General features: G+C 46.0%; 2 gene segments (V, D, J or C); one reads left to right on the top strand and one right to left on the bottom strand.

Moving 5' to 3' along the window:
* Positions 1–20,944: 20,944 nt before the first annotated feature.
* LOC127906825 (Ig kappa chain V region K29-213-like) lies at positions 20,945–22,617 on the bottom strand. The segment is given in 2 exon segments: positions 20,945–22,329; positions 22,475–22,617. Coding segments are annotated over 2 exon segments (408 nt in total).
* Positions 22,618–22,771: 154 nt separating this feature from the next.
* LOC118392492 (Ig kappa chain C region, B allele-like) lies at positions 22,772–24,768 on the top strand. The segment is given in 2 exon segments: positions 22,772–23,316; positions 24,264–24,768. Coding segments are annotated over 2 exon segments (402 nt in total).
* Positions 24,769–26,167: the final 1,399 nt, after the last annotated feature.

Below are 26,167 nucleotides of genomic sequence, written 5' to 3'. Positions count from 1 at the left end.
GTAAGAGCAGCTCCGTCTTGCCGAGGTTCAGCTTGAGGTTGACTATCACTGTGTCTAGTCCTCAACACTATCACTGGTCTAGTCCTCAACACTATCACAGGTCTAGTCCTCACACTATCACTGGTCTAGTCCTCAACACTATCACTGGTGTAGTCCTCAACACTATCACTGGTCTAGTCCTCAACACTATCACTGTGTCTAGTCCTCAACACTATCACTGGTCTCGTCCTCAACACTATCACAGGTCTAGTCCTCACACTATCACTGGTGTAGTCCTCAACACTATCACTGGTGTAGTCCTCAACACTATCACAGGTCTAGTCCTCAACACTATCACAGGTCTAGTCCTCACACTATCACTGGTGTAGTCCTCAACACTATCACTGGTGTAGTCCTCAACACTATCACAGGTCTAGTCCTCAACACTATCACTGGTCTAGTCCTCAACACTATCACTGGTCTAGTCCTCAACAATATCACTGGTGTAGTCCTCAACACTATCACTGTGTCTAGTCCTCAACACTATCACTGGTCTAGTCCTCAACACTATCACTGGTCTATTCCTCACTCTATCACTGGTCTAGTCCTCAACACCATCACTGGTCTAGTCCTCAACACTATCACTGGTCTAGTCCTCACACTATCACTGGTGCAGTCCTCAACACTATCACTGGTGCAGTCCTCAACACTATCACTGGTGTAGTCCTCAACAATATCACTGGTGTAGTCCTCAACACTATCACTGGTCTAGTCCTCAACACTATCACTGGTCTAGTCCTCAACACTATCACTGGTCTAGTCCTCAACACTATCACTGGTCTAGTCCCTAACACTATCACTGGCCTATTCCTAAACACTGTCACTGGTCTAGTCCTGAACACTTTCACTGTGTCTAGTCCTGAACAATATCACTGGTGTAGTCCTCAACACTATCACTGGTCTAGTCCTCAACACTATCACTGGTCTAGTCCTCAACACTATCACTGTGTCTAGTCCTCAACACTATCACTGGTGTAGTCCTCAACACTATCACTGGTCTAGTCCTCAACACTATCACTGGTCTATTCCTCACACTATCACTGGTCTAGTCCTCAACACTATCACTGGTGTAGTCCTCAACACTATCACAGGTCTAGTCCTCAACACTATCACTGGTCTAGTCCTCAACACTATCACTGGTCTAGTCCTCAACAATATCACTGGTGTAGTCCTCAACACTATCACTGTGTCTAGTCCTCAACACTATCACTGGTCTAGTCCTCAACACTATCACTGGTCTATTCCTCACTCTATCACTGGTCTAGTCCTCAACACCATCACTGGTCTAGTCCTCAACACTATCACTGGTCTAGTCCTCACACTATCACTGGTGCAGTCCTCAACACTATCACTGGTGCAGTCCTCAACACTATCACTGGTGTAGTCCTCAACAATATCACTGGTGTAGTCCTCAACACTATCACTGGTCTAGTCCTCAACACTATCACTGGTCTAGTCCTCAACACTATCACTGGTCTAGTCCTCAACACTATCACTGGTCTAGTCCCTAACACTATCACTGGCCTATTCCTAAACACTGTCACTGGTCTAGTCCTGAACACTTTCACTGTGTCTAGTCCTGAACAATATCACTGGTCTAGTCCTCAACACTATCACTGGTCTAGTCCTCAACACTGTCACTGTGTCTAGTCCTCAACACTATCACTGGTCTAGTCCTCAACACTATCACAGGTCTAGTCCTCACACTATCACTGGTGTAGTCCTCAACACTATCACTGGTGTAGTCCTCAACACTATCACTGGTGTAGTCCTCAACACTATCACTGGTCTAGTCCTCAACACTATCACTGGTCTATTCCTCACACTATCACTGGTCTAGTCCTCAACACTATCACTGGTGTAGTCCTCAACACCATCACTGGTCTAGTCCTCAACACCATCACTGGTCTAGTCCTCAACATTATCACTGGCCTAGTCCTCAACACCATCACTGGTCTAGTCCTCAACACCATCACTGGTCTAGTCCTCAACACCATCACTGGTCTAGTCCTCAACACTATCACTGGTCTAGTCCTCACACTATCACTGGTCTAGTCCTCAACACTATCACTGGTGCAGTCCTCAACACTATCACTGGTGTAGTCCTCAACAATATCACTGGTGTAGTCCTCAACACTATCACTGGTGTAGTCCTCAACACTATCACTGGTCTAGTCCTCAACACTATCACTGGTCTAGTCCTCAACACTATCACTGGTCTCGTCCTCAACACTATCACTGGTCTCGTCCTCAACACTATCACAGGTCTAGTCCTCAACACTATCACTGGTCTAGTCCTCAACACTATCACTGTGTCTAGTCCTCAACACTATCACTGGTCTCGTCCTCAACACTATCACAGGTCTAGTCCTCACACTATCACTGGTGTAGTCCTCAACACTATCACTGGTGTAGTCCTCAACACTATCACTGGTGTAGTCCTCAACACTATCACAGGTCTTGTCCTCAACACTATCACAGGTCTAGTCCTCACACTATCACTGGTGTAGTCCTCAACACTATCACTGGTGTAGTCCTCAACACTATCACTGGTCTAGTCCTCAACACTATCACTGGTCTAGTCCTCAACACTATCACTGGTCTAGTCCTCAACAATATCACTGGTGTAGTCCTCAACACTATCACTGTGTCTAGTCCTCAACACTATCACTGGTCTAGTCCTCAACACTATCACTGGTCTAGTCCTCACTCTATCACTGGTCTAGTCCTCAACACCATCACTGGTCTAGTCCTCAACACTATCACTGGTCTAGTCCTCACACTATCACTGGTGCAGTCCTCAACACTATCACTGGTGCAGTCCTCAACACTATCACTGGTGTAGTCCTCAACAATATCACTGGTGTAGTCCTCAACACTATCACTGGTCTAGTCCTCAACACTATCACTGGTCTAGTCCTCAACACTATCACTGGTCTAGTCCTCAACACTATCACTGGTCTAGTCCCTAACACTATCACTGGCCTATTCCTAAACACTGTCACTGGTCTAGTCCTGAACACTTTCACTGTGTCTAGTCCTGAAAAATATCACTGGTGTAGTCCTCAACACTATCACTGGTCTAGTCCTCAACACTATCACTGGTCTAGTCCTCAACACTATCACTGGTCTAGTCCTCAACACTATCACTGTGTCTAGTCCTCAACACTATCACTGGTCTAGTCCTCAACACTATCACAGGTCTAGTCCTCACACTATCACTGGTGTAGTCCTCAACACTATCACTGGTGTAGTCCTCAACACTATCACTGGTGTAGTCCTCAACACTATCACTGGTCTAGTCCTCAACACTATCACTGGTCTATTCCTCACACTATCACTGGTCTAGTCCTCAACACTATCACTGGTGTAGTCCTCAACACCATCACTGGTCTAGTCCTCAACACCATCACTGGTCTAGTCCTCAACATTATCACTGGCCTAGTCCTCAACACCATCACTGGTCTAGTCCTCAACACCATCACTGGTCTAGTCCTCAACACCATCACTGGTCTAGTCCTCAACACTATCACTGGTCTAGTCCTCACACTATCACTGGTCTAGTCCTCAACACTATCACTGGTGCAGTCCTCAACACTATCACTGGTGTAGTCCTCAACAATATCACTGGTGTAGTCCTCAACACTATCACTGGTGTAGTCCTCAACACTATCACTGGTCTAGTCCTCAACACTATCACTGGTCTAGTCCTCAACACTATCACTGGTGTAGTCCTCAACACTATCACAGGTCTTGTCCTCAACACTATCACAGGTCTAGTCCTCACACTATCACTGGTGTAGTCCTCAACACTATCACTGGTGTAGTCCTCAACACTATCACTGGTCTAGTCCTCAACACTATCACTGGTCTAGTCCTCAACAATATCACTGGTGTAGTCCTCAACACTATCACTGTGTCTAGTCCTCAACACTATCACTGGTCTAGTCCTCAACACTATCACTGGTCTAGTCCTCACTCTATCACTGGTCTAGTCCTCAACACCATCACTGGTCTAGTCCTCAACACTATCACTGGTCTAGTCCTCACACTATCACTGGTGCAGTCCTCAACACTATCACTGGTGCAGTCCTCAACACTATCACTGGTGTAGTCCTCAACAATATCACTGGTGTAGTCCTCAACACTATCACTGGTCTAGTCCTCAACACTATCACTGGTCTAGTCCTCAACACTATCACTGGTCTAGTCCTCAACACTATCACTGGTCTAGTCCCTAACACTATCACTGGCCTATTCCTAAACACTGTCACTGGTCTAGTCCTGAACACTTTCACTGTGTCTAGTCCTGAAAAATATCACTGGTGTAGTCCTCAACACTATCACTGGTCTAGTCCTCAACACTATCACTGGTCTAGTCCTCAACACTATCACTGGTCTAGTCCTCAACACTATCACTGTGTCTAGTCCTCAACACTATCACTGGTCTAGTCCTCAACACTATCACAGGTCTAGTCCTCACACTATCACTGGTGTAGTCCTCAACACTATCACTGGTGTAGTCCTCAACACTATCACTGGTGTAGTCCTCAACACTATCACTGGTCTAGTCCTCAACACTATCACTGGTCTATTCCTCACACTATCACTGGTCTAGTCCTCAACACTATCACTGGTGTAGTCCTCAACACCATCACTGGTCTAGTCCTCAACACCATCACTGGTCTAGTCCTCAACATTATCACTGGCCTAGTCCTCAACACCATCACTGGTCTAGTCCTCAACACCATCACTGGTCTAGTCCTCAACACCATCACTGGTCTAGTCCTCAACACTATCACTGGTCTAGTCCTCACACTATCACTGGTCTAGTCCTCAACACTATCACTGGTGCAGTCCTCAACACTATCACTGGTGTAGTCCTCAACAATATCACTGGTGTAGTCCTCAACACTATCACTGGTGTAGTCCTCAACACTATCACTGGTCTAGTCCTCAACACTATCACTGGTCTAGTCCTCAACACTATCACTGGTCTCGTCCTCAACACTATCACAGGTCTAGTCCTCACACTATCACTGGTGTAGTCCTCAACACTATCACTGGTGTAGTCCTCAACACTATCACTGGTCTAGTCCTCAACACTATCACTGGTCTATTCCTCACACTATCACTGGTCTAGTCCTCAACACTATCACTGGTGTAGTCCTCAACACCATCACTGGTCTAGTCCTCAACACCATCACTGGTCTAGTCCTCAACATTATCACTGGCCTAGTCCTCAACACCATCACTGGTCTAGTCCTCAACACCATCACTGGTCTAGTCCTCAACACCATCACTGGTCTAGTCCTCAACACTATCACTGGTCTAGTCCTCACACTATCACTGGTCTAGTCCTCAACACTATCACTGGTGCAGTCCTCAACAATATCACTGGTGTAGTCCTCAACACTATCACTGGTGTAGTCCTCAACACTATCACTGGTCTAGTCCTCAACACTATCACTGGTCTAGTCCTCAACACTATCACTGGTCTAGTCCTCAACACTATCACTGTGTCTAGTCCTCAACACTATCACTGGTCTCGTCCTCAACACTATCACAGGTCTAGTCCTCACACTATCACTGGTGTAGTCCTCAACACTATCACTGGTGTAGTCCTCAACACTATCACTGGTGTAGTCCTCAACACTATCACAGGTCTAGTCCTCAACACTGTCACTGGTCTAGTCCTCAACAATATCACTGGTGTAGTCCTCAACACTATCACTGTGTCTAGTCCTCAACACTATCACTGGTCTAGTCCTCAACACTATCACAGGTCTAGTCCTCACACTATCACTGGTCTAGTCCTCAACACTATCACTGTGTCTAGTCCTCAACACTATCACTGGTCTAGTCCTCAACACTATCACTGGTCTATTCTCACACTATCACTGGTCTAGTCCTCAACACCATCACTGGTCTAGTCCACAACACTATCACTGGTCTAGTCCTCAACACTATCACTGGTCTAGTCCTCACACTATCACTGGTCTAGTCCTCAACACTATCACTGGTGCAGTCCTCAACACTATCACTGGTGTAGTCCTCAACAATATCACTGGTGTAGTCCTCACCACTATCACTGGTGTAGTTCTCAACACTATCACTGGTCTAGTCCTCAACACTATCACTGGTCTAGTCCTCAACACTATCACTGGTCTAGTCCCTAACACTATCACTGGCCTATTCCTAAACACTGTCACTGGTCAAGTCCTGAACACTTTCACTGTGTCTAGTCCTGAACAATATCACTGGTGTAGTCCTCAACACTATCACTGGTCTAGTCCTCAACACTATCACTGGTCTAGTCCTCAACACTATCACTGGTCTAGTCCTCAACACTATCACTGTGTCTAGTCCTCAACACTATCACTGGTCTAGTCCTCAACACTATCACAGGTCTAGTCCTCACACTATCACTGGTGTAGTCCTCAACACTATCACTGGTGTAGTCCTCAACACTATCACATGTGTAGTCCTCAACACTATCACTGGTCTATTCCTCACACTATCACTGGTCTAGTCCTCAACACTATCACTGGTGTAGTCCTCAACACCATCACTGGTCTAGTCCTCAACACCATCACTGGTCTAGTCCTCAACACCATCACTGGTCTAGTCCTCAACACCATCACTGGTCTAGTCCTCAACACTATCACTGGTCTAGTCCTCAACACTATCACGGGTCTATTCCTGAACACTATCACTTTGTCTAGTCCTCAACAGTATCACTGGTCTAGTACTGAACACAATAATACTGTGTCTAGTCCTCAACACTATCACTGGTCTAGTCCCTAACACTATCACTGGCCTATTCCTAAACACTGTCACTGGTCTAGTCCTGAACACTTTCACTGTGTCTAGTCATGAACAATATCACTGGTGTAGTCCTCAACACTATCACGGGCATAGTACTGAACACTATCACTGGTCTAGTCCTCAACACTATCACTGGTCTAGTCCTCAACACTATCACGGGCATAGTACTGAACACTGTCACTGGTCTAGTCCTCAACACCATCACTGGCCTAGTCCTCAACACCATCACTGGTCTAGTCCTCAACACCATCACTGGTCTAGTCCTCAACACCATCACTGGTCTAGTCCACAACACTATCACTGGTCTAGTCCACAACACTATCACTGGTCTAGTCCTCAACACTATCACTGGTCTAGTCCTCAACACCATCACTGGCCTAGTCCTCAACACCATCACTGGTCTAGTCCTCAACACCATCACTGGTCTAGTCCTCAACACCATCACTGGTCTAGTCCACAACACCATCACTGGTCTAGTCCACAACACTATCACTGGTCTAGTCCACAACACTATCACTGGTCTAGTCCTCAACACTATCACTGGTCTAGTCCTCACACTATCACTGGTCTAGTCCTCAACACTATCACTGGTGCAGTCCTCAACACTATCACTGGTGTAGTCCTCAACACTATCACTGGTGTAGTCCTCAACACTATCACTGGTGTAGTCCTCAACACTATCACTGGTCTAGTCCTCAACACTATCACTTGTCTAGTCCTCAACACTATCACTGGTCTAGTCCTCAACACTATCACTGTGTCTAGTCCTCAACACTATCACTGTGTCTAGTCCTCAACACTATCACTGGTCTAGTCGGCAACACTATCACTGGTCTAGTCCTCAACACTATCACTGTGTCTAGTCCTCTACACTATCACTGTGTCTAGTCCTCAACACTATCACTGGTCTAGTCCTCAACACTATCACTGGTCTAGTCCGCAACACTATCACTGGTCTAGTCCGCAACACTATCACTGGTCTAGTCCGCAACACTATCACTGTGTCTAGTCCTCAACACTATCACAGGTCTAGTCCTCACACTATCACTGGTGTAGTCCTCAACACTATCACTGGTGTAGTCCTCAACACTATCACTGGTGTAGTCCCTAACACTATCACTGGCCTATTCCTAAACACTGTCACTGGTCTAGTCCTGAACACTTTCACTGTGTCTAGTCCTGAACAATATCACTGGTGTAGTCCTCAACACTATCACTGGTGTAGTCCTCAACACTATCACTGGTCTAGTCCTCAACACTATCACTGGTCTAGTCCTCAACACTATCACTGGTCTAGTCCTCAACACTATCACTGGTGTAGTCCTCAACACTATCACTGTGTCTAGTCCTCAACACTATCACTGGTCTAGTCCTCAACACTATCACTGGTCTAGTCCTCAACACTATCACTGGTCTAGTCCTCAACACTATCACGGGTCTATTCCTGAACACTATCACTTTGTCTAGTCCTCAACAGTATCACTGGTCTAGTACTGAACACTATAACACTGTGTCTAGTCCTCAACACTATCACTGGTCTAGTCCCTAACACTATCACTGGCCTATTCCTAAACACTGTCACTGGTCTAGTCCTGAACACTTTCACTGTTTCTAGTCCTGAACAATATCACTGGTGTAGTCCTCAACACTATCACGGGCATAGTACTGAACACTATCACATGTCTAGTCCTCAACACTATCACTGGTCTAGTCCTCAACACTATCACGGGCATAGTACTGAACACTGTCACTGGTCTAGTCCTCAACACTGTCACTGGTCTAGTCCTCAACACTGTCACTGGTCTAGTCCTCAACACCATCACTGGCCTAGTCCTCAACACCATCACTGGCCTAGTCCTCAACACCATCACTGGTCTAGTCCTCAACACCATCACTGGTCTAGTCCTCAACATTATCACTGGCCTAGTCCTCAACACCATCACTGGTCTAGTCCTCAACACCATCACTGGTCTAGTCCTCAACACCATCACTGGTCTAGTCCACAACACTATCACTGGTCTAGTCCTCAACACTATCACTGGTCTAGTCCTCACACTATCACTGGTCTAGTCCTCAACACTATCACTGGTGCAGTCCTCAACAATATCACTGGTGTAGTCCTCAACAGTATCACTGGTGTAGTCCTCAACACTATCACTGGTCTAGTCCTCAACACTATCACTGGTCTAGTCCTCAACACTATCACTGGTCTAGTCCTCAACACTATCACTGTGTCTAGTCCTCAACACTATCACTGGTCTCGTCCTCAACACTATCACAGGTCTAGTCCTCACACTATCACTGGTGTAGTCCTCAACACTATCACTGGTGTAGTCCTCAACACTATCACTGGTGTAGTCCTCAACACTATCACTGGTCTAGTCCTCAACACTATCACTGGTCTATTTCTCACACTATCACTGGTCTAGTCCTCAACACCATCACTGGTCTAGTCCACAACACTATCACTGGTCTAGTCCTCACACTATCACTGGTCAAGTCCTCAACACTATCACTGGTGCAGTCCTCAACACTATCACTGGTGTAGTCCTCAACAATATCACTGGTGTAGTCTTCAACACTATCACTGGTGTAGTCCTCAACACTATCACTGGTCTAGTCCTCACACTATCACTGGTCAAGTCCTCAACACTATCACTGGTGCAGTCCTCAACACTATCACTGGTGTAGTCCTCAACAATATCACTGGTGTAGTCCTCAACACTATCACTGGTCTAGTCCTCAACACTATCACTGGTCTAGTCCTCAACACTATCACTGTGTCTAGTCCTCAACACTATCACTGGTCTAGTCCTCAACACTATCACAGGTCTAGTCCTCACACTATCACTGGTGTAGTCCTCAACACTATAACTGGTGTAGTCCTCAACACTATCACTGGTGTAGTCCTCAACACTATCACTGGTCTAGTCCTCAACACTATCACTGGTCTATTCCTCACACTATCACTGGTCTAGTGAAACCACCGACAGTTTTATCACAGCTGTTGTAACGATTGTCGTCGGGAGAAGGAGAAGAGGACCAAAGTGCAGCGTGGTACGTGTCCATGATAACTTTAATAAACTGAACACTGAATATAAACGAACAAGAGAATAAAGGAAAACCGAAACAGTCCCGTATGGTGAAAACACTGAAACGGAAAATAACTACCCACAAATCATAGTGGGAAAACAGGCTGCCTAAGTATGGTTCTCAATCAAAGACAACGATCGACAGCTGCCTCTGATTGGGAACCATACCAGGCCAAACACAGAAATACAAAACCTTGACAACAAAATATAGAATGCCCACCCCAACTTACGCCCTGACCAAACTAAAACAGAGACATAAAAAAGGAACTAAGGTCAGGACGTGACAGCTGTTCACAAACTAACAGAACATTGTCAGTGTGGGGCGCTCAAGGAAGAGCTGATCCGAGATCGGATTGTAGTGGGAATAAGATATATATCACTTTCCCGAAAAGTTACAGTTGGATTCCCAGCTTACCTTGTCCAAAGCTGTAAACCAGGTTAGGCAGAGTGAGACAGTAAAATGACAGCAGACGATGCTGCACGACAGCAGCTCCTTGCAGAGCGAAGAGAGTGAGGAAATAAATGCATTTGCATACCGAGCTAAAGAAATGGAGGGGAACACAGAACAGAGACAGACGTGGAGAAAACAATCACAGACAGTACCCGTAGCTAGTTCAAATGTTTGTCTCAAATGTGGGAAATCCCCTTTCCACAGATGGAAAGATTGACCAGGAAACGATGCGGAATGCAGGAAATGTCACAGCAGAGGACACTTTCAGCTGTCTGTCGATTAAAGCAAATGCATGAGGTCATAGAGGAGGTACAGCAGGACAGCATCTTTCTGGGAGAAGTAAGGGAAAAGAAGGCTGGCATTCAGACATTAAACTCAATGGGGAGGTTGTGTCATTTAAACTAGACACTGGGGCAGCAGTGACAGCTATCCCAACTAGGCTGTATAGCTATAGCAGAGATGGCCCTTTGCTCTCTACAAACAAAAAACTGTACGGGTCCAGTAATAAGATTTTACCAGTTGTAGGGCAGTTGGAGATTAAACTGGAGAGTAAAGACAAAGTGCCATCCAGCCTGTCTTCGTCATTGACTCTCTAGCCAGACCGTTGCTGGGGCTACCAGCAATTGAAGCATTGCATCTCATTGAGAGAGTGAGCAAACTGGAGGACCCAGGTGAGGTTTTCAAAAATAAATTACCAAAAGTGTTGTCTGGTCTAGGAAGGATAGAAGGTGACTACAAAATCCGCCTGAAAGAGGATGTTGTCCCCTATGCCCTTACCACCCCCAGCCGGGTGCCTGTCCCTTTATTGGCCAGAGTAAAGGAAGAGTTGGGGAGGATGGAGGAAATTAGGCGTGTCTAAAATAGAGAGTCCCACGGACTGGTGTGCAGGGATTGTAGTGGTCCCAAAAGCCAATGGGGACATAAGGATCTGCGTGGACATGACTAACTTGAATGAGGCACTCTGCAGAGAGAGACACATCTTACCATCAGTGGAGCAGTCGCTGGCTCTGTTGGATGGCACACAAGTCTTCACAAAGCTGGATACCCACTCAGGTTTCTGGCAGATACCGCTGTCCTCAGAGAGTAGGGGACTCAGAACATTTACAACACCGTTTGGCCGTTACTATTTTAATGTTTTGTCATCGCTTCCTGTCACGTTCGTTGTAATGATGAGACCACGGCGCAGCGTGAGTAGAGTTCCACATAATTTGAATAAACTGAAACTCACTGAACAAAAACAACAAACAACCAAACGAACCGTGACGCTAATGTTGTGCACTCTGGCAACTAAATGTAGACAAGATCCCACAACACAAATGAGGAAAATGGCTACCTAAATATGATCCCCAATCAGAGACAACGATAAACAGCTGTCTCTGATTGGGAACCATATTAGGCCAACATATACATACAAAAACCCTAGACATACAAAAACTAGAGTACCCACCCTAGTCACACCCTGATCTAAGGTCAGGGCGTGACAGTACCCCCCAAAGGTGAACCTGAACCTATAGGGAGTGTCCGGGTGGGTATCTACCCTCAGTGGCGGCTCCGGTTCGGGCGTAGTCCCCGCTCCCTACGCTGATCCCTCCGCTTCTGTGGAACCAGACCGTGGATCATTGCCGGAGGCTCTGAACTGGGAACCACTGCTGGAGGCTCCGGACCGCAGCCCCCGCTGGAGACCCCGGACTGTGGATCATCGTTGGAGGTTCCGGACTGTGGACCGTCGTTGGAGGTTCTTATTTTCCACCATAATTCATTTGCAAATAAATTCATTAAAAATCCTACAATGTGATTTTCTGGATTTTTCTTTTTCTCATTTTGTCTGTCATAGTTGAAGTGTACCTATGATGAAAATTACAGGCCTCTCTCATCTTTTAAGTGGGAGAACTTGCACAATTGGTGGCTAACTAAATACTTTTTGCCCCACTGTACATACTGTACAAAATTGGGAACCATACCGAACCAAAATATATAGAAAAACATGGATATCTAAGGTCAGGGTGTGACACTTCCGGTCCTGAGCATTTCCAAAGACGCATGTCCCAGCTGTTGGATGGGCTGAGTGGCGTCATAGTCAACGTGGACAATGTGCTCGTATGCGGAAGGGACAGAGCAGAACATGATGTAAGGCTCACAGCAGTTCTGACCCGACTCCAGGAGACTGGCCTGACACTCAATGAAAAATGCACTTTCGCACAATCAGAGGTCTTGTTCTTGGGACACAAAATCAGTCCAGCTGGAATAGAGCCAGACCCGGAGAAGATCAGCGCCATCACATATATGTCCAGACCCCAGAATGTGGCTGAAGTCAGGACCTTCTTAGGCATGGCCACATATGTCAAATCAAATCAAATCAAGTGTATTTGTCACATACACATGGTTAGCAGATGTTAATGCGAGTGTAGCGAAATGCTTGTGCTTCTAGTTCCGACAATGCAGTAATAACCAACAAGTAATCTAACCTAACAATTCCAAAACTACTACGTACAAGTGTAAAGGTATAAAGAATATGTACATAAAGATATATGAATGAGTGATGGTACAGAACGGCATAGGCGAGATGCAGTAGATGGTATCTAGTACAGTATATACATATGAGATGAGTAATGTAGGGTATGTAAACAAAGTGGCATAGTTTAAAGTGGCTAGTGATACATGTATTACATAAAGATGCAGTAGATGATAGAGTACAGTATATACATATACATATGAGATTAATAATGTAGGGTATGTAAACATTATATTAAGTAGCATTGTTTAAAGTGGCAAGTGATATATTTTCCATCAATTTCCATCAATTCCCATTATTAAAGTGGCTGGAGTTGAGTCAGTGTATTGGCATGCAGCCACTCAATGTTAGTGGTGGCTGTTTAACAGTCTGATGGCCTTGAGATAGAAGCTGTTTTTCAGTCTCTCGGTCCCAGCTTTGATGCACCTGTACTGACCTCGCCTTCTGGATGATAGCAGGGTGAACAGGCAGTGGCTCGGGTGGTTGTTGTCCTTGATGATCTTTATGGCCTTCCTGTGACATCGGGTGATGTAGGTGTCCTGGAAGGCAGGTAGTTTGCCCCCGGTGATGCGTTGTGCAGACCTCACTACCCTCTGGAGAGCCTTACGGTTGTGGGCGGAGCAGTTGCCGTACCAGGCGGTGATACAGCCCGACAGGATGCTCTCGATTGTGCATCTGTAGAGGTTTGTGAGTGTTTTTGGTGACAAGCCGAATTTCTTCAGCCTCCTGATGTTGAAGAGGCGCTGCTGCGCCTTCTTCACGATGCTGTCTGTGTGGGTGGACCAATTCAGTTTGTCTGTGATGTGTACGCCGAGGAACTTAAAACTTACTACCCTCTCCACTACTGTCCCATCGATGTGGATAGGGGGTGCTCCCTCTGCTGTTTCCTAAAGTCCACAATCATCTCCTTAGTTTTGTTGACGTTGAGTGTGAGGTTATTTTCCTGACACCACACTCCGAGGGCCCTCACCTCCTCCCTGTAGGTCATCTCGTCATTGTTGGTAATCAAGCCTACCACTGTAGTGTCGTCCGCAAACTTGATGATTGAGTTGGAGGCGTGCGTGGCCACGCAGTCGTGGGTGAACAGAGAGTACAGGAGAGGGCTCAGAATGCACCCTTGTGGGGCCCCAGTGTTGAGGATCAGAGGGGTGGAGATGTTGTTACCTACCCTCACCACCTGGGGGCGGCCTGTCAGGAAGTCCAGTACCCAGTTGCACAGGGTGGGGTCGAGACCCAGGGTCTCGAGCTTGATGACGAGCTTGGTGGGTACTGTGGTGTTAAATGCTGAGCTGTAGTCGATGAACAGCATTCTCACGTAGGTATTCCTCTTGTCCAGATGGGTTAGGGCAGTGTGCAGTGTGGTTGAGATTGCATCGTATGTGGACCTATTTGGGCGGTAAGCAAATTGCAGTGGGTCTAGGGTGTCAGGTAGGGTGGAGGTGATATGGTCCTTGACTAGTCTCTCAAAGCACTTCATGATGACGGAAGTGAGTGCTACGGGCGGTAGTCGTTTAGCTCAGTTGCCTTCGCTTTCTTGGGAACAGGAACAATGGTGGCCCTCTTGAAGCATGTGGGAACAGCAGACTGGGATAAGGGTTGATTGAATATGTCCGTAAACACACGAGCCGCACCAGGGCACGGATATCTAAGGTCAGGGCGTGACACTTCCACACCAGGGCGCGGCTGGGGATGCCGTCTGGGCCTGCAGCCTTGCGAGGGTTCACATGTTTAAATGATTAAATGTTTTACTCACGTCGGCTGCAGTGAAGGAGAGTCCGCATGTTTTGGTTGCAGGCTGTGTCAGTGGCTCTGTATTGTCTTCAAAGCGGGCAAAAACGTTATTTAGTCTGCCTGGGAGCAACACATCCTGGTCCCCGACTGGGATGGTTTTCTTTTGTAATCTGTGATTGACTGTAGACCCTGCCACATACCTCTTGTGTCTGAGCCGTTGAATTGCGACTCTACTTTGTCTCTATACTGACGTTTATCTTGTTTGATTGCCTTGCGGAGGAATAGTGACACTGTTGGTATTCAGTCATGTTTTCGGTCACCTTGCCCTGATTAAAAGCAGTGGTTTGCGCTTTCAGTTTCATGCGAATGCTGCCATCAATCCACGGTTTCTGGTTTGGGAATGTTTTAATTTTTGCTATAGGAACGACATCTTCAATGCACGTTCTCATGAACTCGCATCAACGTATTCGAATCAGCGTATTCGTCAATGTTGTTGTTCGCCGCAATGCGGAACATATCCCAGTCCACGTGATGGAAGCAGTCTTGGAGCGTGGAATCAGATTGGTCGGACCAGCGTTGAACAGACCTCAGCGCGGGAGCTTCTTGTTTTCGCTTCTGTCTGTAGGCAGGTAGCAACAAAATGGAGTTGTGGTCAGCTTTTCCGAAAGGAGGGCGGGGGAGGGCTTTACATGCATCGCGGAAGTTAGAATAGCAATGATCCAAGGTTTTACCAGCCCTGGTTGCGCAATCGATATGCTGATACAATTTAGGGAGTCTTGTTTTCAGATTATCCTTGTTAAAATCCCCAGCTGCAATGAATGCAGCCTCAGGATATGTGGTTTCCAGTTTGCAAAGAGTCAAATAAATTTTGTTCAGAGCCATCGATGTGTCTGCTTGTGGGGGAATATATACGGCTGTGATTATAATCGAAGAGAATTCCCTTGGTAGATAATGCGGTCGACATTCGATTGTGAGGAATTCTAAATCAGGTGAACAGAAGGACTTGAGTTCCTGTATGTTGCTGTGACCACACCACGTCTCGTTAACCATAAGGCATACGCCCCCGCCTCTCTTCTTACCAGAAAGATGTTTGTTTCTGTCGGCGCGATGCGTGAAGAAACCAGCTGGCTGCACCGATTCCGTTAGCGTCTCTCGAGTGAGCCATGTTTCCGTGAAGCAAAGAACGTTACAGTCTCTGATGTCCCTCTGGAATGCTACCCTTGCTCGGATTTCATCAACCTTGTTGTCAAGAGACTGGACATTGGCGAGTAGTATGCTTTGGAGTCGTGCGCAATGTTCCTGTCTCCGGAGCCTGACCAGAAGACCGCTTCGTTTCCCTCTTTTACGACGTCGTTGTTTTGGGTCGCAGGCTGGGATCCATTCCGTTGTCCTGGGTGAAAGGCAGAACACAGGATCCGCTTCGGGAAAGTCATATTCCTGGTCGTACTGATGGTGAGTTGACGTTGCTCTTATATTCAGTAGTTCTTCCCAACTGTATGTAATGAAACCTAAGATGACCTGGGGTATCAATGTAAGAAATAACACGTAAAAAAACAAAAAGCTGCATAGTTTCCTAGGAACGCGAAGCGAGGCGGCCATCTCTGTCGGTGCTGGAAGATGAACCAAACCCCTGAGATACAACCAAACCACTGAGAGACTTACTAGCCAAAGAAAATGGCTGATCATGGGGTCACATGCAACAGGTGGCATTTGACAAAATCCAAAGGAGACCTGGCCTCACAGAGAGTGCTGGCCCAGTACTGTCCCCACGCTAAGACAACGGTAACAGCAGATGCATCATCCTTTGGGCTAGGGGCGATCCTCAGATAGATGCAGGACAACATGGAGTGGCGTCCAATAGCATACATCTCCCGAAGCTTATCCGACACAGAGCAAATGTATGCTCAAGTGGAGAAGGGGCGTTGGCTATCACATGGGCATGTGAAATGCTCAGGCAATACCTTATTGGCCTGCAGTTTACAGCAGAGACTGACCACAAACCACTGTTGGCTCTGTTAGGGACAAAAGCACTGGACGACTTACCTCCCAGGGTTCTGCGCTTCCGCCTCAGACTACTGAGGTTCACCTACAAGATGGTGTATGTGCCAGGAAGGTACTGATCACAGCAGATGCACTCTCCAGGGCCTCAATTAAACATCCATTATCAGAGGAGGAGCAATGTCTAGAGGGTGAGGTACAGGTGTCCATTAATGCAATAAGGGACAACCTACCTGCATCTCAGACCAAACTGCAGCAGAGGCTCAACAACGAGACCCCATCTGCCGACAGATAGTGCAGTACTGCAAAAAGGGATGGCCCAGGCAGGAGGAACTGCCTCAGCTGCTGAAGCCCTATTGGGTGCACCAAAGTGCGGAGACCTCATGAAAGGACAACATATAGTTATCCCAGAGACTCTACAACCAGAAATGCTAGACAGAGTGCATGAGGGACACATGGGGATAACCAAATGCAGACTGAGGGCTCAACAGTCGGTGTGGTGGCTTGGTCTGAGTACTCAGATTGCCAAGTTGGTGGCCCAGTGTGAGGTCTGTACAAAGTGTCAACCTTGACATCTCTGGCTGCTCCATGCAGACTGACAGCTCTGGCTGCTCCATGCAGACTGGCATCTCTGGCTGCTTCATGCAGACTGGCATCTCTGGCTGCTTCATGCAGACTGACAGCTCTGGCTGCTTCATGCAGACTGACATCTCTGGCTGCTCCATGCAGACTGACAGCTCTGGCTGCTCCATGCAGACTGGCATCTCTGGCTGCTTCATGCAGACTGGCATCTCTGGCTGCTTCATGCAGACTGACAGCTCTGGCTGCTCCATGCAGGCTGGCAGCTCTGGCTGCTTCATATAGGCTGGCAGCTCTGGCTGCGCTGAACAGGCAGGAGACTCCAGCAGCGCTGTAGAGGAGGAAGGCTCTGGCAGCGCTGAACAGGCGGGAGACTCCAGCAGCGCTGGAGAGGCGAAAGGCTCTGGCAGCGCTGGGCAGACTGGCGGCGCTGGGCAGACTGGCGACGCTGGGCAGACTGGCGGCACTTGTGGCACTGGGCAGACTGGCGGCGCTGGGCAGACTGGTGGCACTGGCGGCACTGGGCAGACTGGTGGCACTGGCGGCGCTGGGCAGACTGGCGGCACTGGCGGCGCTGGGCAGACTGGCGGCGCTGGGCAGACTGGCGGCACTGGCGGCGCTGGGCAGACTGAAAGCTCCGGCAACGCTGGAGAGGAAGGCTCTGGCAGCGCTGAACAGGCGGGACGCACTGTAGGCCTGATGCGTGGTGCTGGCACTGGTGGTACTGGGCAGAGGACACGCACAGGAAGCCTGGTGCGGGAGCTGGCACTAGTGGTACCGGGCCACGCACCTCCGGGTGAGTGCAAGGAACAGGACACACCGGGCTGTGAAGATGTACTGGAGACCTGGTGTGTAGAGCCGGCATCAAATCCCCGGAACTCCAACACATGTTTCAGGCTGAGTACGAGGAACTGACACGGGTGACATCGGACAGCTAACACGCTCCTCAGGGCAAATGCCGTACATACTATGCCAAACCAACAGCTTTCTTTCTACTCTGTCCAATACATCCTCAACGCTCTCAGACTCAGCACTCAGCTTCGCCAACAGCTCCAATTCCATCCATGGCTCCTTACAGTAAACAGGGGAGTTGGCTCAGGTCTGACTCCTGACTCTGCCACACTCTCCCTGTGCCCCCCACAATACATTTTTGGGGGTGCCTCTCGGGCTTCCAGCCGCTCTGCCGTGCTAGCTCCTCATAATGCCGCCTCTCTGCTTTCGCTGCCTCCAGCTCAGCTTTGGGGCGGCAATATTCCCTGGCTCTTGCCAGGGTCCTTTCCGTCAAGGATCTCCTCCCAAGTCCATTTATCCAAATAGTGCAGCCTCTCCCACTGCTGCTGCTGCTGCTGCCTCTGTTGCTTCTCCTGCTGCTGCCTTTGCTGCTGCTGCTGTTGCTCCTGCTGCACCTGTCGCTTCTCCTGCTGCTGCTGTTGCTGCTGCCTCTGTTTACCACGCCACTTGGTCCTTGGTTGGTGGGTGATTCTGTAACGGTTCTCAGCCATAGACTTAACTAGAACACAAGCTACAATCCCAATACATACACACCACATACAAAAAACCCATGCCACACCCTGGCCTGACCAAATAAATGAAGATAAACACAAAATACTTCGACCAGGGCGTGACAATGGGAGAGGGTAAGATGTAGTAGGATGTCCCTTGGGGGTATCCGTACCTATGTATGACATGCGAGGGTTAGGTTAGTAAACATACTGGAGCTAGAACCTTGTTGTTGTGTGTCCTTATTTTAGATAATACAGTCCAGTCGAACATATGTGTACAGGAGATCATATTTTCAACCAGGAACTATCAGGAAATGACACTGATCCATATTTTCACCCTTTTTACAAAGTAATGCTAACGTTAAACATGTCATACTGGTATGCTTTCTGCTTGTATACTTTATACTTGTAATCTGCTTCATACAAGTGCCACTTATTATATCATATTACTGTTTGTGTTTTCTTCAGGTCTTTTAGCAATCTAACTTCTATAGATTTTTTACATTTAATTTTAATTACATTTTTTATTTAACCTTTATTTAACAAGGCAAGTCAGTTAAGAACAAATTCTTATTTACAATAATATAATATTAATAATAATATTAATAATAATTAAATAAAGTTTTAGAAGTAATTTCCAAAGTACCTCGTTTTGATGTAGTTGTTTTGATGTAGTGCTGTGTTTCTGCCTGGTAACAGTTCCCTAACCTGACCGTCCTGCCCCCTCTAGTGAGGAGCTGTCCAGTATAACAACAGCCACACTGACCGTCCTGCCCCCTCTAGTGAGGAGCTGTCCAATATAACAACAGCCACACTGACCGTCCTGCCCCCTCTAGTGAGGAGCTGTCCAGTATAACAACAGCCACACTGACCGTCCTGCCCCCTCTAGTGAGGAGCTGTCCCGTATGACAATGGCCATGCTGACGTGTCTGGCCAACAAGGGCTTCCCCTCAGACTGGACCAGGAGCTGGAAGGTGGATGGCAACAGCAAGAAGCAGGGCGGCAAAGACGGCCTGTACAGCTGGAGCAGCACCCTGACTCTGTGAGGCCTACCAGAGTTCCCAGCCTCCGTTCACCCAGACCCTGGGGAGTGCTGACTGTTCTGGGTAGGACCCACCAGTCACACACCCCTGTGGAGAGAGGATGTTGGTTCCTCGGCTTTGACTTTCTTTGTTCTAAGATCAGTTGTTCTCTGATTTAGTGATCACTCTCGTGTAGACTAACATGGGGCTTAGATTGAGTTTATGTGTCAATCCATTCTGTAGACTGAAATTTTGTTTGATATAGATTTAATATGATCTGCGTTTATTCACTATCATGTTTGCTTTGATGCTTTGATCATGTAATAATGGATTAAAATAAAGATTTATTTTTGGAATGCAAATTTATGTTGTTTCTATTAATAAACTGGATCATATATACTAAACCTAATTTTCACTTAACATCATCGTTGACCAGTAATCACAATATAGCATGTTATAGTCTGTGATTTCAAGCTTAATACATGCAAAAAATAAAAAATATAAAAATTCTACAAGTGCCACTATTTCAAGAAATATAGAGCAGAGTGATAGTCTTCTCTACCTCCAACCCCTGTGCACAGGGTGAACATCTGGTGACAGTGCTGCTCTATTCTGGGACAAGCAGAACCACCCAGCTCTGTCTATGCAAATCTGTTTCACTCCCATAGTTTCAGTTTCACTGCCTGGATAGAGCCAGATGTGAGGGGTGGACTCATTTTACTGCAACCTCTATGGTGGATTCAAGGAGGGAGACATTCTTACAATGAATAAACCACCATTTAATAGATGACATATAAGATGGGTATGACTAAAGAAAGACATTGACAGTTACTGACATGTGTCTAATGTCTGAGTTCCACGTCGTTTTCCTGAAAGCAGAGGGCAAGCATCCAGATGAAGATGGTGGAAAAATGCATTGTTGATGTGGGTTCTGTTATCATGAAGGACAGCTCTCAGTCATGAAGTGTTAAACTCACAGGGTTATAAACACTCCCAGACCACTGAAGCATGTGCTGCCAATGCAAAGGGTTCTCTCTATGCAAACAGACTTTCATGGTCCCCCAGGGAAATTGTAGTTGAATAGAGCTGTGTGAGCAGCAGAACTTTGAAAGTGTTGAGAGCTGATTGTCCAGCCAATCATGGCCTTGATTGATAAACATGCCTCTGCTGGAATCAATTAAAGACTGGGAAGGTGCTGTAAGATTTAATCAGGTTGTAGCAGGAACAAGGTGTTGTTTTAAGGGTTTACAATCATCTTCTCAACATATATGGTTGAATTGTTAATCAAAACCTAGGAGAACCAAGGCACAATATAGTTAAAATGCCTTTATTATGATAGCATGTTCAATAAAACAAAATATTTTAAACTCTGATGTGTTTCGACATGGCCGTGAGGACATGGTGGTTGAATAGTCCTCAACACTATTCAACCACCCCCGAGACTGTTTTATTGATTTATTCTGAAATGATGTGAGACACTTATTCCACACAGATGGAGTCCATTCAAAATATTTTGTGACAATTTGAGGCAGTGTTTGCATATGAACTAATTAAGGTTTGCCATAACGAAGCGTAGGAAGACTTATGCAATCTAGAGACGCATGGTTGTTATCGCTTCAGGAACGCTTTAACGTGACGGTGCAGGAGTTGACATGTTATCATCATCACTGGTATACACTCAGTTTACTCTTTCCATGACAAAGACTGACCAGGTGAAAGCTACGATCCCTTATTAATATCACTTGTTAAATCCACTTCAATCAGTGGAGATGAAGGGGAAGAGACAGGTTAAAGAAGGATTTTTAAACCTTGAGACATGGATTGTGTGCTAACACTTCACTTGACACCTAGCATCATAATGCTATGACACGGTCATAACCATGTCATATGTCCTAACAGCTGACATATCTTGTTATAACCTGTCATAATGGGGTCATAACACATATATTTAGACCTATTGTGACATATATATTGCTTTATTTTATGGCTGGTTATGACACCTACATAAGAGTGACAAAACCCACACAACCTACCACACAAGGCAAAACATTCCATTACACCCTAGCCTACTTGTCAACAGTATGTGTATGTTATATAACATTTCCTGAAATGTACCTTATCAAGTACGGTAGTATGGGTTTTCGGACACGGCCACTGTCTCTTCCCACTCAGCACCTGGAGTCAAACCCAACTAGCGCAGTCACTGTGAAATCTGAGGGAGGTTTTTGTATGGCTCTGTATCACTGTGTGAACACCCAGACACTGTTGGGGTAGTGTAAACTCTGACAGTAGTAATCTCCTGCATCTTCAGCCTGGACTCCACTGATGGTCAGAGTGAAGTCACTCCCAGATCCACTGCCACTGAATCTAGATGGTATCCCAGAGTTAAGGGTACTAATGAAATATGTAAGGAGTTTAGGAGATTCTCCGAGTTTCTGTTGATACCAGGCCAACCTCTGTCCATGTGTATCACTGTATACTGCACTGCTGGTCTTACAGCTGAGACTGACTGTGTGACCCACTGAAACAGCTTTCACTGCAGGAGTCTGGATCACTGTGACCTGGCCTCTGGACTCTGAAAAATAAATGTAATTAACATTCAATCGTGCATTAATTTGCTCATTGCTTTACAAAAGAATGACTTTACAATAACATAATGGTATTTACTTTAATAAGGTAAAGTAACTACAGTCAGGGTAAATGTATGTAAAATATATTACCTTGAAAGCAGAGGGCAAATATCCAGATGAAGATGGTGATAAAAGTCATGGTTGTTGTGGGTTCTGTTGTCATGAAGGACAGCTCTCAGTCATGAAGTGTTAAACTCACAGGGTTATAAACACTCCCAGAGCACTGAAGCATGTGCTGCCAATGCAAACTGTCATATGTAAATAGTCTTACTGCTAGTACCTACATTCATAACTGTTAGCTATATAACTACATACAGATTATGCAGATACAGAATATTTTATCGTGTTATAAATAACTTATACTGTAAATCAGTGATCTAAAAGGAACATGTAATTATCTAAATGTGTCAGTGGATTATACTCATAACCCAGGATTATCAGTCCCTATTACGTTATTCCAGTACTTCAGTACTATCAGTCCCTATTGTATTATATTAGTAGTTCAGTAATGTCTGACTCTATTGTATTATACTCGTACTTCAGTACTATCAGTCCCTATTCTGCCCTGCAAAGGCAAAACTCAGTAACAACGAAACTGGTCAAAGATCTTTGATCTGTTGTAATGGCCAAGTATATTACCTGATTAACGTGGTATTTAGTTTCCTGACACAATAACAATAATAAAACAGTTGACAGTTGGTTATCAGAAATTGCTATCTGTCTATGCAGAAAAATACTTTTAAGTCAGATTTGGAAGATTTGCCATTGTTGGGTATTATACTAGCACTTCAGTATTCAGGGTGGGACTGAGAGTGCTCTGTGTGTTAAGGTGCCTGCCCACTCTTGTGTGATGGAGGTTTTTGTATGGCGACTTAACCATTATGAATCGTTGTGGTGGACTTTTGGAAGCGGAACAAAACTAGTGCTGAAAAGTAAGTACATTTTTGTCTTCTCTCATTAAAACAAAATGTAATCATACTATGAACAACATTATGAGATGTTATCATCTTCTCCAGAATAAATACTTCAAGGCTATAGAGATTTCTGGGGACAGATAGGTAGATTGGTAAATGGCAGAGTCACCAAAGTGAGAGAATTGTTCACGTACCACCAAGTTTATATTCTAACGTGATTTAAAAAGAGGACATTTTGATACACAGTATTGCACGTCAGCTCATTGTTCTGTCAATATCTAGCACCTACTTTTTCTATATTATAAGCAACACTTTGTATTGTATTCATCGTAGATGTTACCACTGGCATGGTTTAAAGGGGAACCTCCTCTATAGTTTGAAAAAGTACTTTGAGGTCATTTTGGCTTGTGTCTCAGGGTAGATTTGACAACATTTACATGTAGATTTACAATTTTAACAGTATATATGATTATTAAATCTGAATATGTAATATCTGTTTACTGCATGTCTTTGTAGACTATGGGATGGTTTGTCAGACACATTAAGCTTAGTCCTTAGTCCTAAATTTCTTCATTGAAAGTAGTTTTTAGTCTAGGACAAGGCTTCATCTGTGTCCAGGAAACCCCCTCCTAGTATTTTGTTGCTCTTGGTGGGCTATACTGTAGAGTATGAATGTAACATACATGTATGTATCTGATGGATTGCTTTGTCTAAAAATATTTTCAGAGTTTATTTTTGCCTTTATCTTTATAGATTAAGTGTTTTGTTATCCTTGGTACTGTAGCTAGTTGTTTATCCTGTGTGTATTGCCTCTCCTCTCCTCTCCTCTCCTCTCCTCTCCTCTCCTCTCCTCTCCTCTCCTCTCCTCTCCTCTCCTCTCCTCTCCTCTCCTCTCCTAATATATTCCATAATACAGTAGTAGCAGTAGTATCTGACCCTCCTCTCCCCTCTGTCCTCTCCTTCAGCTGGTCCCTCTACCAGACCCACAGTGTCTCTGCTCCCCCCATCCTCTGAGCAGCTCTTCGGGGGCTCGGCCACACTGGCCTGCCTGCTGAGTGGCTACTCCCCCCAGGGGGCGATGGTGAGCTGGGAGGTGGATGGGGAGGAGGTGAAGGATGGGGTCCTGACCTCCACAGAAGAAGAGAAGGGCGGCCACTACAGCCGCAGCAGCACCCTGACCCTGAGCAAGGCACGCTGGGAAGAGGGAGAGGTGTACACTTGCAGGGTCGCCCATGACGACACCAGTGATTCGGCCGCCTTCCGGAAAAGTCACTGTAGTGTCTAGAGACCGGAGAAGCCATTGTAGGGGGCTAGAGAGTCCCCACATATTTGTGTTTTAGAGCTGAATGTTACAGTATAGTAGTGAATCATTTCAGGTGTGATGTGTGCTAAATGAAGTATTTTGTGATTAAGTTGTAAAGGTCATCGTGCTTCTGAGATCAAATAAAGCTTGTTTTAATTTAAATATAACCACAAGAGTTACTTTAATGTTCATTCCAGTGATCACTATCTCATGAACAGGAAGCAGATTTGATACTAATTTATATAAAAGGGCATCTGATTCAACAAATACTCTGCAATCATTTCTACAAATGAATGATCCTGTTAAACTGCAGCACCAATAGCAGTGAGAATAATTAGTGATATTTGATAATAAACCTATAAGATCTGCTCTCAGAACTGTCACGAACCTGCTCAGAGCCCATAACAAAAAGGGAGACAACGTAGAAATAAGGAATAACAAAAATACATGTATTAACTAAAGTAAACTATTTACAATTAGCAATGGTGTGTGCAGTCAGTAATCAGTAGTGTAAGTGAGTGGTTGCATGCATAGATGGTGATAATGAGGGGTGTTGAAAGGTGCCAAAGCAAACAAACAAACAAAACGTCCACAAAAAGGCCACAACCAAATCCAACAGTGTGTCTGCATGGAGAGAGTCTCCTCAATGAATGGGGAAAAGGTGTATTTATCCCGGGACACACCCGGGCCCAGGTGTGTCCCATTTTGCTGACGACCCTCCCAGCTCCGCCCACCGACATCCTATTAAGGTAAACAAGAGCAAAGAATTCGACAGACAGAGTGGGAAGGTCGTCATAGAGCTCACACTGCTGAACAGTTACTTTCCATAACATATATACAGTGCATTCGGAAAGTATTCAGACTGCTTCCCTTTTTCCACATTTTGTTACATTAGAGACAGGATTGTGTCGAGGCACAGCTCTGGGGAAGGATACTAAAACATTTCTGCAGCATTGAAGGTCCACAAGAACACAGTGGCCTCCATCATTCTTAAATGGAAGAAGTTTGGAACCACCAAGACTCTTCCTAGAGCTCACTGCCCAGCCAAATTGAGCAATCTGGGGAGAAGGGCCTTGGTCAGGGAGGTGACCAAGAACCCGATGGTTACTCTGATAGAGCTCCAGAGTTCCTCTGTGGAGATGGGCGAACCTTACAGAAGGACAACCATCTCTGCAGCACTCCACCAATCAGGACTTTATCGTAGAGTGACCAGACGGAAGCCACTCCTCAGTAAAAGGCACAACAGCACACTTGGAGTTTGCCAAAAGGCACCATGAGCAACAAGATTCTCTGGTCTGATGATGCCAAGACTGAACTCTTTGGCCTGATTGCCATACGTCACGTCTGGAGGAAACCTGGCACCATCCTTACGGTGAAGCATGGTGGTGGCAGCATCATGATGTGGGGATGGTTTTCAGAGGCAGGGACTGGGAAAATAGTCAGGATCAAGGGAAAGATGAACGGAGCAAAGATCCAGAAATATCCTTGTTGAAAACCTTTGCCAGAGCATACAGGACCTCAGACTGAGTTTCACCTTTCAACAGGACAACGACCCTAAGCACACAG

This window comes from Oncorhynchus keta, chromosome 13 (genome assembly GCF_023373465.1).
Source record: "Oncorhynchus keta strain PuntledgeMale-10-30-2019 chromosome 13, Oket_V2, whole genome shotgun sequence".
Taxonomy (NCBI): domain Eukaryota; kingdom Metazoa; phylum Chordata; class Actinopteri; order Salmoniformes; family Salmonidae; genus Oncorhynchus; species Oncorhynchus keta.
The sequence above is the reverse complement of the archived record's forward strand: the minus strand, read 5'-3'. Positions and strand labels throughout refer to the sequence as shown.